The sequence below is a fragment of the Chiloscyllium plagiosum genome, chromosome 10 (assembly GCF_004010195.1).
Source record: "Chiloscyllium plagiosum isolate BGI_BamShark_2017 chromosome 10, ASM401019v2, whole genome shotgun sequence".
Classification (NCBI taxonomy): domain Eukaryota; kingdom Metazoa; phylum Chordata; class Chondrichthyes; order Orectolobiformes; family Hemiscylliidae; genus Chiloscyllium; species Chiloscyllium plagiosum.
The window spans coordinates 29,599,942-29,616,414 of NC_057719.1; the positions used below are offsets into that span (position 1 = coordinate 29,599,942).

The following is a 16,473-nucleotide window of genomic DNA, read 5'->3' on the forward strand; positions in this document are numbered from 1 at the left end:
ATAAGTAGGAGTGAATTGCTTAGGCTTTAGACTGTGAAGACTTGAGGACCACATCTTGGCTGTGAACAACATATTAAATATCTTAGGAAACCATGTAATGTCAAAGGCAAAGATTTGATTTTGTACTTTATCAGTTATTACATCTTAACTGCAGTGTTATGCCTCATCTAAAAAGTATAGAAATCAATTTATTTTCACTCTCATTTGTTGTTAAGTGTGCATAAGTTACTACTTACCTTCTAAACACAATACTCTCAAATTTACAAGTCTGTTTAACTGTAGTTGAATGAGGCTAGAGATGCCATTGTAGCCTAAGTGAAGTACTTCCAAGCTTTCCATAACAGGAGGAAGATTTTCATAATTTACATCTCTGCTGTCAGAAGGGAAATACAATTGTGAATCATGCAAGAAAACAATTCTTTTAATGTAAACTATTATTTAAAATGTAGCAAAATTCATAATTATATATTTATATGGAACACAATTTGGGAGAACAAAAAATTAGAAGACTTGTTAAATGGCAAGAGGCTGGGATATGTTTAACTTCAAAGGTACATGGATGTCTTAAGTTTATGAGTCACTGAAACTTATGTACAACAAGCAATTAAGAAGGCAAATTGATCTATAGTATGGAGGATTTGAGTCTCGTTGTATAAATGTCTAACTGCAATTGCATGGAGCTTTGCTGACGCCATAAGGAAAGATTGCATAGACTGGACCTATATCGTCTGGAGTTTAGAAAAGAGGGCGTGGTAGTGAGAGATGGGTGAATCTTTGGAACACTCTGACCTAGATGGCTGTGGAGGCTTAGTTTTGAGTATGTTCAAGGCTGCGGTTTGTACAGTTCTATACAGTGGAACCTCGATTATCCGAACGTGATGGGCGGGCACTATTTCGTTCGGATAATCGATTATTCGGTTAATCGATTAAATGCCTTTCCTCTGGAGTTCGGAGTTTTTAAAGTCTGCTCCCCGTTCAGGAGATCGCAGCAGCACACAGCGTGCGAGGCCCTGCCCCCACCTCCACCCCGCCCCCGAGCAGCCCCCTGCCCCCAAAACTGTCTTTCACCGCTCCCAATCCCATCCGACACCTCCCCGGCCCCGAAAACTCCCCACCTCCAACACCCCCGCCCCAACCCCTTCTGGACTGGACACCAACAAGACTGCCTTTGTGGGGTAAGTCTCCAAATAGCATGTACACATGCGCGCGCGCGCACGCACACACACACACACACACACACACCAACCTTTTGACAGGTTCCACCTTTGCCCTATACAGGACAATGTTGGAGAGATTATGTGGGGAAGGGGAGTTTAGGGTACATCCCTGTTTAGAACTCCAGGGGAAGTGTGGGGAGAGGGGGAGGTCAGTCATTTGGAGATGGTGCCTGTTTAATCACTGTAAACAAAAGACACGATCGCTGTTGGAAACACGTCTTTGATGTAATGTTTCCATCAGGACCTCAAGATCTCCTTTGGATAATCCGATTTTTGGATAATTGGTATTCAGATAATCGAGGTTCCTCTGTATTTAAAAACAAAGAATATGTGGATAAATGCATGATGTGGGGGTGCCGGTGTTGGACTAGAGTGGACAAAGTCAAAAATCACACCGGATTATACTCAAACAGGTTTATTTGAAATTGCACGCTTTCAGAGCCCGTACGCGTTCCTTGGGCAGCTAGTGAGAGAGAATACATCTGACACAGAATTTATAAGTAAAAGATCAAAGCATCATACAATTTATGCAAATATGTTGAATAAACCTACATGGCTATTAAGTCTTTAATCAGTTAGAATGGAGGTGCAGGTTTCGATTGATTAACATGTGAATCCCAGAATTTCTTTCAGGTCACCGCCCCAAGATAACTTCACGTTTTATCAAAATAAAGGTGACACCTCAGGTCAGACAATGCATTTTATGTGTGAGGTCATGTTTCAAGTTTGTTTGTATCTCAGCCTGGAGTTAGACTGGTTTTATTTGCAAAGTAGGAATTTATAAAATGCCACATTGAGTGACTGTCAACAGATCTCGTGCTTTTTTGAACAAAATAGAACGTATCTGCAAATGCAAATTCACTACATAGAAGTAAATGTGTGTGTGTGTGCGTGTGAGTGACTGTCGACTGATCATGTGCTTTTTTGAAAATAGAATGTATCCGCACATGCAAATTCACTACATAGAAGTAAATGTGTGTGTGTGTGTGTGTGTGAGAGAGAGAGAGAGAGAGAGAGACTGCGCGCGTGCTCTTGAGAGACTGAGTGTGAGAGAGTACATGTGAGAGAGCATGCAAGTGAGTGTGTGCGAGAACATGTGTGCACGAGTGTGAGGGGTTATATGCCTGTGACAGAATGTGAGTGCAAGTTTGTGTCGACGTTTGCATAACTTGTATGACTCTTTGATCTTTTCCTTATAAATTCCAACCCGGTGTAATGTGACTTTTGACTTTGTGAAAATGCAGGAAGATTAGATTAAAATAGAAGATCGGACATAATCTTATTGAAAGATGGAGCAAGCTTGAAGGTCTGAATTATCTGTTCTTAGGTGTAATAAAAATGTTATTACTAGGTTGGAAGAAAGTAGTTAAAACAGCAAGTTCCGGGATTATTTAGTTCCATTAATTTTTCTTATTCATTCGCAGGACATGGGCATCACTGGTGAGGCCAGCATTTAATGTACATCTAAACTGCCCTCGAAAGGATGACATCAATCACTTTCTTGGTAATGACATGGCCTGCTAGATGATTCTGGGTGTATTTAAGAGTCAACTACATTATTGTGGATCCGGAGTTACACTTGAACCTCACATGACAAGGACATCAAGAAAGGGACATTAATAAACCAAATAGCTTATTTTACAAGTCTCCACTCCTGATACTAACATTAGAACATAGAACATAGAACAATACAGCACAGAACAGGCCCTTTGGCCCTCAATGTTGCGTCGACCTGTGAACTATTCTCAGCTCGTCCCCCTACACTATCCCAAATTCATCCAAGTGCTTATCTAAGGATTGTTTAAATTGTGGAATGCCCTACATTAGCAGGTAGGGCATTCCACGCCCTCACCACTCTCTGTGTAAAGAACCTGCCTCTGACATCTGTCTTAAATCAATTACCCCTCAATTTGTAGTTATGCCCCCTTGTACACGCTGACGTCATCATCCTAGGAAAAAGACTTTCACTGTCTACCCGATCTAATCCTCTGACCATCTTGTATGTCTCTATCAAATCCCCTCTTAGCCTTCTTCTTGCAATGAAAACATGTTCAAGTCTCTCAGCCTTTCCTCATAAGACCTTCCCTCCAGACCAGGCAACATCCTGGTAAATCTCCTCTGCACCTTTTCCAATGCTTCCACATCCTTCCCGAAATATGGGGACCAGAAATTTACACAATATTCCAAGTGTGGGCACACCAGCGTTGCAGCATGATATTGCGGTTCTAGAACTCAATCCCTCTACAATTGAGACCTAACACACCATATGCCTTCTTAATAGCACTATACACCTGGGTGGCAACTTTCAGGGATTTATGTACATGGACTCCAAAATCCCTCTGCACATCCACACTACCAAGTATCTTTCCATCAACCCAGTACTCTGCCTTCCTGTTATTCTTCCCAAAGTGCATCACCTCACATTTAGCTGCATTGAACTCCATTTGCCACCTCTCAGCCCAATTCTGCAGTTTATCCAAGTCCCCCTGCAACCTGTAACATTTTTCCACACTGTCCACTACTCCACTGACTTTAGTGTCATCTGCAAATTTACTAATCCATCCACCTATGCCTGTGTCTAAGTCATTTATAAAAGATGACAAACCGCAGTGGTCCCAAAACAGATCCTTTTGGCACACCACTAGTAACCGGACTCCAGGCTGAATATTTTCCATCAAACACCACTCACTGCCTTCTTTCAGAAAGCCAGTTTCTAATCCAAACTGCTAAATCACCCTCAATTCCTCTGCATTTTCTCCAACAACCTACCATGTGGAACCTTATCAAAGGCTTGACTGAAGTCCATGTATACCACGTCAACTGCCCTACCCTCATCTACATGCTTGGTCACCTTCTCAAAAAACCCAATGAGGTTTGTGAGACAAGACCTGCCCCTGACGAAACCATGTTGACTATCTGAAATCAAATTGTTGCTTGCTAGATGATTATAAATCTTATCTCTTATAATCCTTTACAAAATCTTTCCTATAGCAGAAGGAAGGCTCACCAGTCTATAATTACCTGGGTCATCTCTACTGCCCTTCTTGAACAAGGGCACAACATTTGCAATCCTCCAGTCCTCTGGTACAAAACCTGCAGACAATGACGACTCAAATATCAAAGCCAAAAGCTCTACTATCTCCTCCCGAGTTTCCCAGAGAATCCTCTGATAAATCCCATCCGGCCCAGGGGACTTGTCTACTCTCACTCCTTCTAGAATTGATAACATCTGTTCGTAACTAACCTCGATCCTTTCTAGTCTAATATCTCATCCCTCATTCTGCTCCTCAGCAATATTCTCCTTTTCCTGAGTGAAAACCAATGAGAAATGTTCGTTTAGCACCTCTCCGATCTCCACAGGGTCCACACTCAACTTCCCACTTCTGTCTTTGATTGACCCTATTCCTACCCTAATCATCCTTTTATTCCTCACATACCTTTAGAAAGCTTTAGGGCTCTCCTTTATTCTATTTGCTAAAGACTGCTCGCGTCCTCTCTTTGCTCTTCTTAGCTCTCTCTTTAAATCCTTCCTAGCTGATCTGTAACTCTTCATCACCTCATCTGAACCATCTTGCCTCATCAGCACATAAGTCTCCTTCTTCTTCGTAACAAGAGATGCAATTTCTGTAGTAAACCATGGTTCCTCTACCTTATCACTTCCTCCCTGCCTGACAAGGACTTACCGAAAAGGACGTGCAATATCTGTTCCTTAAACCAGCTCCACATTTCCATTGTCTGCATCCCCTGCATTTTGCTACTCCATTCTATGCATCCTAACTCTTGCCTAATCGCATTATAATTTCCCTTGCCCCATAGATAATTCTTGACCTGTGGCATGTACCTATCCCTTTCCATCGCTGAACTAAATGTAACTGAATTACAATCATTCTCTCCAACGTGCTCACCTACAACTAAATCAAACACCTGGCCTGGTTCATTACCAAGCACCAGATCCAGTGTGGCCTCTCCTCTTGTCGGCCCTTCGACATACTGTGTCAGGAAACCCTCCTGTACACATTGGACAAAAACTGATCCATCCGACATACTGGAGTTACAGCATTTCCAGTCAAGGTTGGGAAGTTGAAGTCTCCCATAATGACCATCCTGTTCCTTTCACTCCTACCCAGAATAATTTTGCTAATCCTCTCTTCCACCTCCCTGGAACTCTGCGGAGGCCGATAAAAAAACTCCAAGCAGTGTGACCTCTCCTCTCCTGTTTCTAACCTTCAGCCCACACTACCTCAGTAGACGAGTCCTCATCAAAAGTTCTCTCTGCCACCGTTATACTATCCTTGACTAACAAGGCCACGCCTCCCCCTCTTTTACCACCTCACCAGTTCTTAATGAAAGATCTAAACCCTGGCACCTGCAACATCCATTCCTCACCCTGTTCTATCCATGTCTCCGAAATGGCCACAACATCGAAGTCCCAGGTGCCTATCCATGCTGCAAGCTCACCTACCTTATTTTGGATACTTCTGGCGTTGAAGTAAACACACTTCATACCAGCACATTCCTGTGACCTTGAAATCCTGTCCCTGACCTTCCTACTCTCATCCTCCTGTGCACTGCAACTACACCCCCAGTTCCCATCCCCCTACTGAGCTAGTTTAAACCTACCCAAATAGCACCAGCAAATTTCCCACCCAGGATATTAGTATCCCTCTGGTTCAAGTGAAGACCGTCCTGTTTGTACAAGTCCCACCTTCCCCAGAATGAGCCCCAATTATCCAAGAACCTGAAACCCTCCCTCCTGCACCATCCTTGCAGCCATGTGTTCAGCTGATTTCTCTCCCTATTCCTTGCCTCGCTATCACGTGGCACATTCTATTCTAGATTTAACTAATTAACAGAAGTTAAATTCCCCAGCTTCTTTAGTGAGGTTTTAAATCCTGTGTCCAAATCATCATACTATTATTCAATAAGGGAATGAAGGATAAACCAGAAATGTCAGGCAAGTCAGTGTCCAAATCATCATACTATTATTCAATAAGGGAATGAAGGATAAACCAGAAATGTCAGGCAAGTCAGTACAACCACAGTGGTGGGGAAACTATCAGAAGCAATCCTAAGGAACAGAATTAATGCAAACTTGGAGAGGTAGATATTAAGCAAGTCAGTATGGTTTTGTTAAGGGGAGGTCATTTCTGACCAACTTGATTTAAATTTTCAAAGGGGTAACCAGGCTGTAGATGAAGGTAATGCATTTAATGTAATCCATTTAGATGTCTGCAATTCCTTTGATGAGATCGAGCAAGGGAGAATTATAGTGAAGGTAAGAGCCCATGGGATCCAAGGAAAGTGGTTAATTGGATCCAGAACTGGTGAGTGGCAAGAAGCAGATGGCGGTGGTTGAGGGGTGTTTTTGTGACTAGAAGCCAGTCTGTAGTGAGGTTCTGCATGAATCAGTATTGAGGCCTTTGCTGTTTGTGGTATATATAAACAACTTAGATTTGAATGTAGGAATATATTTAACAGATATTTGTTGGAACTTCAATTCTGTGACTGTGCACCTTGTAGATGGACTGCAGCAACTCACCAGAGCTCTTTTCATAGAACCTTCTAAACCCACAACCACTACCTCTCAGAAGGACAAACTTGAATGTAGCAAGTTTGCAGATCACCCCAAATTTGGAGGTGTAGTGGACAGCGAAGAAAGTTACCTCAGATTACAACGGGATCTTGGTTAGATAAGCCGACGGACTGAGGAGTGGCAGATGGAGTTTAACTTAGATAAATGTGAGGTGCTGCACTTTGGAAAGGCAAATTAGAGCAGGACTGATCCACTTAATGATAAGGTAATGGGGAGTGTTGCTGAACAAGAGACCTTGGAGTGCAGGTTCATAGTTTCTTGAAAGTGGAGTTGCAGGTAGATGGGATAGTGAAGGTGGTGTTTTGTATGCTTTACTTTATTGGTCAGAACATTGAGTATAGGAGTTCGGAAGTCATGTTGTGGCTGCACAGGACATTGGTTAGGCCACTTTTGGAGTATTGTGGGCAATTCTGGTCTCCCTCCTATCAGAAGGATATTGTGAAACTTGAAAGGATTCAGAAAAGATTTACAAGGATGTTGCCAGGGTTGGAGGATTTGAGCTACAGGGAGAGACTGAACAGGCTGGGCCTATTTTCTGTGGAGCTTTGGAGGCTGAGGGGTGACCTTATAGAGGTTTGTAAAATCATGAGGGGCATGGAAAGGGTAAATAGACTAGGTCTTTTCCCTGGGGTGAGGGAGTCCAGAACTAGAGGGCATAGGTTTACTGTGAGAGGGGAAAGATTTAAAAGGGGCGTAAGGGGCAACCTTTTCATGCAGAGGGTGGTGTGTGCATGGAATGAGCTGCCAGTGGAAGTGGTGGAGGTTGGTACAATTACAACAATTAAAAGGATGGGTATATGAATAGAAAGTGTTTAGAGGGCTATGGGCCAAGTGCTGGCAAGTGGGACTAGATTGGGTTAGGCTATCTGGTTGACATGGATGAGTTGAACTGAAGGGTCTGTTCCCATGCTGGACATCTCTAGGACTCTATGATTCTAAATGTGAGGTGGCGCAAACAAGGAAGGTAATGCATGATGAACAGTAGGACATTGGGAAGCACAAAGGATCAGAAGAACTTGGTGTGCATATCCATTAATCTCTTAAGATAGCAGCATCAATAGATAAAGTGGTTAAGAAGGCACATGGGATATTTGCCTTTATGAGATAGAGCAGAGAGTTTAAGAGCAGAGAAGTTAGCTGGAACTCTATGAAATATTGGTTAGGCCACAGCTAGAATATTGTGTGCAGTTCTGGCATCCATATCTTAGGAGGGATGGAACTGCATTGATAAGGGTGTAGAAGAGATTTACCAGGATGTTGCCTTGGCTGCAAGTTTTAGATAGGAGGAGAGACTGTTTACTCTGAAGTTGTTTTCCTTAGAGCAGAAGAGACTGGAGGAGGGTGGGTGGGGGTGCCATGATTGAGATGTTAAAAAAAAAAGAGTATGAGAGCCATAGGCAGGGTAGACAAGAAGAAACCTCTTTCTTGGTGGCGGGATCAATGACCAAGAGGGATGGATTTAAGGTAAGGTGAAGGAGGTTTAGAAGGGAATCAAGGAAAATGGTTTTGACTGTTAGAGTGGTGGGAATTTGAAACTCACTGCCTGCAAGGGTGGTAGAAACCACCATAGCATTTAATAAGTATTTATATGTATAGGATTAGATAGTTAGGTGATTATTTTTTGACCAGCCTCGATGGGTGATTCGATGGGGGTGAACAGTCTTTTTCTCTGCTGTAGATCTCTGTGATTTTATTATTGGATTGGGTCAGTGGATGACAATCCATGACTATAACTATCATGCTACTTTTCTCTACCAGTGTGGGAAGCTGATTTTCCTTATTGATGTATTCACGGTTTATTATATAATTGTCCAGTTAGCTACTGAAATGCAACATCTGTTTGATATTGGAGTTAGAGCATTTACAATATTGAATGTTTACTCTTGTAGTTAATAGGATTTAGTAATAATAAACACAGGAACATCAGAAAATTCCCAAATTAATGTTAATATATTTATTCATATACTATATAACTAATTGAACTAAAAGATTAGCCATTTTTAAACTTTAAATTTTGAACGGTTGTTTCAGTTAAGGAATAAGACGCACAGATCCCAATTTTCCTTCTAATTGGTAGTAAAGATGACTGGCTGTGCTTTTCCAGCACCACACTCTTCAACTCTATAACTCACTTTCTCCTGGTCCTAAAGATTGTATTGTTACAAAATTCTCATATTAGAACTTATAGCTTTCTCTGCGAGCAATGAGTAGGTAACTAAAATGAGTCACTTATGAGTTGAAGTCATTTCTAGCAGATTAATAGTGGTAGCAAGGCTCTTGTGAGACATCTCATCAAAAACCTTTCAAAGTGCACTCAAATCTTCCAGTTAGGATGAGAAATCCTTTTTCTGGCTCCAGTCAGACATAAGATTTCACATTTTTTTGATTTTTCTGAGTAACCTTCCGATGAAAGATCCTTCAGGATCAATTCAGTGCAGGAATCCTCAGCGGAAGCAGCAAAGACCATTTGCACAGAACTTAAAACTCCTTTTTATGGCCTTAGCCTACTTTTTTTGGTTTACTAGAGGCTTTGAATATTCCAAAGTTTCTTTGCAGAGCTACAAAGGCAGGAGTGTAAAGAGATAGGGCAGATATGGCTGGTGGATAAAGTATTTAAAGGATCGGGTGAATAGGTAGGTTGGGGTTGAGGGGGATGTCAGTCTGGTTTGGGGCATTGTTCAGGCAGTTGTAGTGAGAGTTGGGATGTCAGTGAGAGTAAACTTTTTTTTCTTTATTCATTTGCATTGTTGACTATATTAGCATTAATTGCCCATTCCAAATTGCCCAGAAGGTAGTTAAGAGTCAACCATGTTGCTATAGGCCTGGAGTTACTTGGTAAGGATGGCTGGTTTCCTTCACTAGAAGTTATGAGTGAACCAAATGGGTTTCTATGACAATCAACTGTGGTCACATGGTCACCACTAGGTCAGTTCTTTATTCCAGATGTTTATTGAATTCAAATGTTACCATCTGCCATAGTGGGATTCAAACCCACGTCCCCAGAGCATTAGCCTGTGATTTTGGCTTGTTAGCCCAATGGCATTGCCGTTACATTGCTTCTGATTTATCCTTCCCCTCTTGAAAAAGGGCTTATCTGATGTTCTTTGTTACTGACAGTAGAGAGAGGTGGAAAATATTCAATCTTTTGCTAGATGAATCATAAGGAAAAGATTTAGTTGACTACTTTATATATAGTGATAAGAAAGTGATTGTAATCACATACCTGTTGCTCCGGGAAAGTCCTGACTGTCCATAGCCACTGGATGAGACCTTCTGCTGAAGAATCTGTCTATTGGTCAAATGAAGTTGAGGCTTTTGTCTTGGCAAAATGGTCTCAATGTGGTTGTGGTTTAAGTAAAGCACCTTCATAATAAGCAAAATATTAATTGTCAAGACTTCAGTTTTGTTAATGTACTTATTTACCAGGTCCTTGTTTTTTCAGTTGGTCTCTAGGAGGTACACAAGAGAACCATAGAACACACCTGATAATGAAGAAAAATATCTATGACTTGTATTTCAGTAATAAGAAGATTAGTTTCCTAGTTTATTTTTCTGTGAAATACCCATTCCCTGTGAAGAACATCACAAAGCATGAGTGCAGACCTGTTTTATAGCATCCTATTTTGGTAACTCTAGCATTTTAAACGCTAACCTTGGGATTACAGAGTTACCTCTGAAACTGCAATAGAAGAGGACCTATAGGTGAGAGATGGAGCTTCCTACCACATTTTTCAGTTGGATTGTTGGCTGCCTGTTTCAATACAGAGTTGCCCACCCAGAAGGAAATGCCGATACAACTTGGAAATTATAGAACCCAGCCAAAATTGTCTTGAATATCTTAACATGGAACTCCAGTTCAGACCATACTGTTGCTGTCATTTCCAATTTTTACCATTTTTAAAATTTTTATTTCTTCTCGGTAAGAAAATGGCTTCACAATTGCCCTCTGAATTTCCAACTTCAGTTTTCATAGTAACCCCTGAACACGTCAAAGATGATTAAAAACAGTGTAAACACAGAAAAGATGTTCCCAATGACTGGAGAGTTCAGAACCAAGGGTCGCAATCTAAGGATATAGAATAGACCACTTAGGATTGAGAGTGGTGAGCCCATGGAATTCTCTGCCACAGAAAGCAGTAAACATTTTGAATGTTTTCAAGAAGGAGTTAGATAGAGTTCTTAGTGCTGAAGTGATCAAAGGCTATGGGAAGAAAACAGCAGGGTTCTAGAACCATGACTATAATGAAAAGCAAAGCAAGCCGATGTGCTGAATGATCTATTCCCACTCCGAATTTCTATGTTGCTATGAAGAATTTTTAAAAAAATTGTCCCTGGTTCCTGAGGAATTTTGTTTTATTAGTAGCAAGAAAGTGCAAATTCTAGATCTTCACTACATAGCTGTTATTTCCATTTCATCAATGTTATGTCCTACTAGAGGGCAGTTCTACAGACCAATTTAATTGCTTAGGATAGGAAATTCTGGCAATCTTGGGGCTGGACATGCTGCTAGAAAAAAATATACCTGTGGCATTCAGTGGATAGCAGTTAACATGATCAGTATTATAAGTACACTAAAATGATTAAAGGATATTTAATTGCACCTGCCTATGAATTTTGATTAGCGCCTATTTACCATTGAAATAGGGTCATTCAGCACAGAAGACTCCCTTTGGCCCATTGACCTATCTATATTAAACCCTTTTTCCAGCATTTGGCCCATGCCTTGAATGTTATGACATTGAGTGTCCAAATACTGCAACAATATGTTCTAACTTAATGCATATGTTGATCAGTCCAGTGTAATGATAGTTACAGTAAAGATGGCTAAACACAAAGTGTTGTACGTAATTTACGTACCTTAGATAAATAAATATACTGACTCAAATATGGAACAGAAGTGACTGGGTAGTATATCAACATCACTATTTATAACTTGATTTTTTTTCAAAATCTTGCAGTAAATTATCTAAATAGAGAAAAAAATATTTTTAGAAGACTCACTTTGACACGAGGGAGATAGACAAGACCACTGAAGGATGTAAGATTGTTGCGTTCCAAATTGATTCTTTGTAAACGTCCAAATTTCTCAGAAGGTCCAAGATCTACAGATCTGTTAAGAAGTATAAGTAATTGACACTAAATAATGATACTTATGCATTTGCTATTGCAACTGTTGCTACTTTTTAACTTTTCAATTAAATCTTTGTATTTCTTAATATTTGATGAAATGATCACAGGATTACAAGAGAAATAGGCCTTTATATCCAATTAATCCATGTTGGTGTTAATGTTCTGTATTAACAACTTTGCTAATCTCATGCATCCATCTTGTTTCCATATTCTTTTATTTTCATTTCCTTCAATGTATGAAAATAACATATTTAATGTTGTAGCAATAATGGCCAATTAAAGGGTGAATGCTGTAAGACTTCAGATCAACCCATTTCCTATTTTTACCTGTATGTTAAACCCCTTTCATAACTGTTCACAATTTTTTAGTCATAATTATTTGTAGTCTTAGTAACTTGGGTGTTAGTTTTTATTACTGATTTGTCATAGCATTTGTAAGTATATACTCAATTGTAGAGGGCTTTTGACAATACTGCTTGCAGTGGACAGACAAAGTGCTGTTGAAAGGAAGAGGGCAATAATGACAGAAGTCATTTACAAACAGATGGACAAGAAGTAAAACAATGTCTTATTTCTGATTTGAACACTTGCAAAAACATGTTTTTTTCATCTTGACCTGATAAGATAAAAACTAATAATATTCCTATTTAAGAATGCGTTGGATAAGAAGGGCTGAAGTTGTTTGTTCTAATCAGGAATGAAAATTGTAAGATCTAGTTTAGAAGCAATGTACCTTTGTTTTGCAATCTTGTACATCGCCTATTAATTTAAATGCACGGTACCTTTATTTTCTTTTGCACATCTATTTTACATCTGCAGTCAAGTTCTACATTCAAGGTGTAATTTTTGTGTAACCATATTGCTGGAATACTGCATAGCCTAGCACCTTAGGGAGCAGTAGTTCAGAATCCTACTTCTTCAGCAAAGATAGCAAGGTCATTGAACCTCTAAGCATTAATCTGCTGACTGGCCACCTGTCTTCAATGGTTCACTGCTAACAGCACTTCAAAATTTCTAGACCGATTCCATCAGGGCCCTCTGTGCTGTATCTGAAAATCTTAGGCTCTCACAACAGTTGTTTCAGGCATGTCTGAATTTACAATGGTGCTTTATCTTGTCAATCAACAAATGTTTGACACGCCCTTAAGTGGAAATAAGCTGCCTGTAAAGGGAATCATAGGTAAGTCATTGTCAGACTCCAGTTAGGCAAGTTGCCAATGAACCATGTAAGAAGTATTGGCAACCTGACTATTCAATATTAATGACACAAGGCCTAACTTTATACTTTATGGTGGTAATGTGTTCAGGTGCAGGCTGAGTATGCAGTGCCAGTTCTAAACTTCAAAATGTCTTACGTATCATTGACTCAGGGCAAACTGAAACCTTACATTTTTGGGCATTGCACCTTAGGAAAGAATTATTGGTCTAGGAGTATAAATTTACCAAAGTATCTAGGTTTTTGAATGATTAACAGTAAAGGAGAGGTGACACAAACTTGAATGTATTCTCTGGAATGTAGAAGATTAAAGGCTGATTTGAACAAAGTTTTAAGACATTAAAGAGAACAAAGCGGATTAAAATGCACCTACACGTTCTTTCTGTTGTACAAATGCGATAGATTAGTTGAAACTATTGTGACTATTTGGGGAATCTACGATTTGAAGGCATTGTCCAAAAACTAGAGCCATGCTTTTCAGCAGTAAAATTAAGAAACACTTCTTTATGTAAAGCACAATAAAAGTTTGGAACTCACAATATCAAGTGGCAATTGATGGTAATTTTAAATTAATTTGCAGTGGATACATTTTTGGTAGCCATAGGTATCACAAAGGAATATAGAACAAAACCAATTGTATACATTCAGGTTACAGATCAACCATGATCTCCGCGAATGGTTTTGTAGTGAATGGAACGGTGGCCAGCTGAATCTCATTTACTATGAAATCCTTGATTGAAGTTGTTTGTCTGGGCCAGTCCAGGGAGCCATGGCTGGCAGTTTATGGACAGCAGATTTAGAATCTCCTAGTTTAGGGATCTGATTGTCTGCTAGCTGGGCCACAGTCAGTATGTACTGTTAATCTGGAACAATCAGGAAAGCCCTGGCTGATTGATCTAAACAGGAGATTCAGAGTCTTCTCAATTTAGGGGACCGACTCTGTGCTAGCTGGGTCACAGTCAGTGTGTTACTGCTGCTGTTGATTTCTGCTTTTTTTGTGGAGAAACCTGATTCCTGGACTGGCTGAATTATTAGGTGAGCACTTGCTGCATCATGGAGTTCGGGAGTAGACCAAACCCCTGTGAGTTAATTGCACCTTTACAATGAACTGTGCTCCTGTGAGTGGGCCTGGTTCTCTATGGATGGGCCAGGACCCTATGGAGACTGAACACCTGTGTGCTGTGGGGTGTGCATTTGTCGCCTTCAGGAGTGGACTCTGCAGTTTGGAGTGAGCTTCATTTCTGACAATGCACTTTGCCTACTGGAGTGGACTCTGTTCCTGGGAGTGGACTCCACATTTTGAAGAGAACTGTTTATGGTAATGGACTCTGTGTACCAGAAAGGACTTTGTTTGTTTGTTGACAATTGACACTGTCTTGTTGCTTGTTGGGGTTACCACCTGCACTATTTTGTGTGTCCCTGGGTCTGGCAGGCCTCACTGTGAGCTGAGAGGCTCATAGGTTGTTCTGAAAGTTGTCATCCCGAGAGCAGGAGGGTGGGTAGGCCGTCCTGTGAACCTGAAGGTGGGTAGGCTGTCCTGATGCCGGTTGCCCTGAGAGCCGGAAGGTGAGTAGGCAATTCTGAGCGCTGTCGTCCCAAGAAGGGGTAACCAGGATGGGCTGTCCTAGAGGTATTCGGAAGGTGTCAGAGCGGCAGAGAGCCAGAAGGTCTGTAGGGGCAGGCCAAGATCTGGAAGGCTCGTCATCCCAGGGAAAGGGATGGGCTATCCTAGAGGTGACCAAAAGGTGTGTCATGGCAGTCCACAGGCCGGATGGCGCGTCAGGGTGGACGAGAGCCAAATGGTACATAGGGGCAAACTAAGAGCCGGAAGGTGGGTAGGCCGTCCTCAGCACTGTCACCCTGGGCAGGTATGGGGGTGGGCTGTCCTAGAGGTGGCCGGAAGGTGTGAAGAGCGGTTAGGGAAGCTAGAAGGTGTGTAGGCTGTCCTGACCACTGTTGTCCTGGGGTGGTTGAGGTAGCAGGACGAGCTGTCCTTGAGGTGGCTGGAAGGTATCAGGACAGTCCGACAGCCGGAAAGGGCGTAGGGGCAGGTTGTCTTGTAGAGTGGTTGGAAGGTGGGAGGGATGGGTGAGTTGTTGGGGATCTCTATTTTATACACTGTTTATGTAATTGGATTGCTTTATACATATTTGTCATTGTTACTGTTTTGTGGTGACTGAAACTGGGATTTGAGGTTTGTCCACATTTCCCTGAAAACTAGTTGAACAGTAGGGTTTGGGGCCTGGCTTTGCTGCTCCTCTCCCTTGTAAAATTGCTGCTTCATTGTATAGAGCTGTTAATGTTAACTGTTTTGTAAACTGTATTGTTTAATACAAAATAAACAGGAGATTTAGAATCTCTGAAGTTCAGGGAACTGACTGTGCTGGCTGGGCCATAAACTCAGTGTTACAACTGTTGCTGGTTTTTGTTTTTTTTGAGGCGGGGGGGAGGGGTAGACAATTACCTGATTCCTGAACTGGCTGAACTATAAAACCCAATTTGTTAACTGGTATTCCATTCTTGAGGACTGATTTCTAAACTGCCTGATCCATACAGTCAATGTGTTTCAGGTGTAACTCAGTTCTCATTAGGGAACTGTTGTTTCACTAGCTGGTTACAGCCTGTACATTGTTCTTTCCTCAAAGTAAAAGAGTAATGTTGATTTTGTGGCAGGGTTTAGCCCTTGATTCTGGTTCTGTTTTTGAAAGTGTTTTCTCTTTTTTGGTGTTTGGACTGAGCCCTTGTGAGAAAACACATCTTTCTAGGTGAGCTGTTCTTGTGGGTAGGCGTGGCCCTTTGTCGGTGGATTAGGCCTCTGTAAAGACTGAACACCTGTGTGTGTGCTGGGAGGTCAGAATTTGCTGTGTCCTGGAGTTTGGGAGTGGACCAAACCCTTGAGTTACTGCACCTTCACAATGTATTATGTTCCTGTGAGTAGGCCTGGTTGTCTGTCGATAAACCAGGCTTCTGTGGAGACTGAACACTTGTGTGTGTGCTGTGAAGTATGCATTTGCTGCCTTCAGGAGTGGACTGTGACAATACATTTTGCATATTGGAATGGACTCTGCTCCTGGGAATAGACTCTGCATTTTGAAGAGAACCATTTATGATAATGGACTCTTAATACCAGAAAGGACTGTTTGTTGGTAATTGACTCTGTGTTGTTGCTTGGTGGATTTTTCACCTGCACTGTCTTGAGTGTCCCCCTGGGTCTGGCAGGCCTCGCTGTGAGGTGAGGGACTTGTAGGTCATCCTGCAAATTGGAGGCTAAGTATGCCATCCTGTGATGCAGATTACAAAATTCTGTCAAAGGTAAT

The 16,473-nt window shown here is 41.4% G+C and overlaps 1 protein-coding gene and 1 long non-coding RNA gene across 5 annotated transcripts in view; one reads left to right on the forward strand and one right to left on the reverse strand.

Annotated features, from left to right (window-relative positions):
• The window catches only part of lrrc9 (leucine rich repeat containing 9), a 235,868-nt gene that overhangs the window by 36,468 nt on the left and 182,927 nt on the right, over positions 1 to 16,473 (reverse strand). Inside the window, exons 26-28 of the mRNA XM_043697264.1 lie at positions 11,812 to 11,920; positions 10,034 to 10,173; positions 237 to 373 (exon numbers count right to left, since the gene is read on the reverse strand). Of these exons, the coding sequence (XP_043553199.1) occupies positions 237 to 373; positions 10,034 to 10,173; positions 11,812 to 11,920 (386 nt within the window). The remainder of the gene's footprint in view (positions 1 to 236; positions 374 to 10,033; positions 10,174 to 11,811; positions 11,921 to 16,473) is intronic.
• LOC122553475 overlaps positions 13,941 to 16,473 on the forward strand; it is a 10,465-nt gene continuing 7,932 nt past the window's right edge. Inside the window, exon 1 of one of the 4 annotated variants that reach the window (XR_006312729.1) lies at positions 13,941 to 14,191. This is a non-coding gene — a long non-coding RNA (uncharacterized LOC122553475). Of the gene's footprint in view, positions 14,192 to 14,598; positions 14,723 to 15,728; positions 15,922 to 15,997; positions 16,087 to 16,473 lie in introns of those variants that run through there. The other 3 variants (XR_006312731.1, XR_006312730.1, XR_006312732.1) reach the window with 3 other exon arrangements.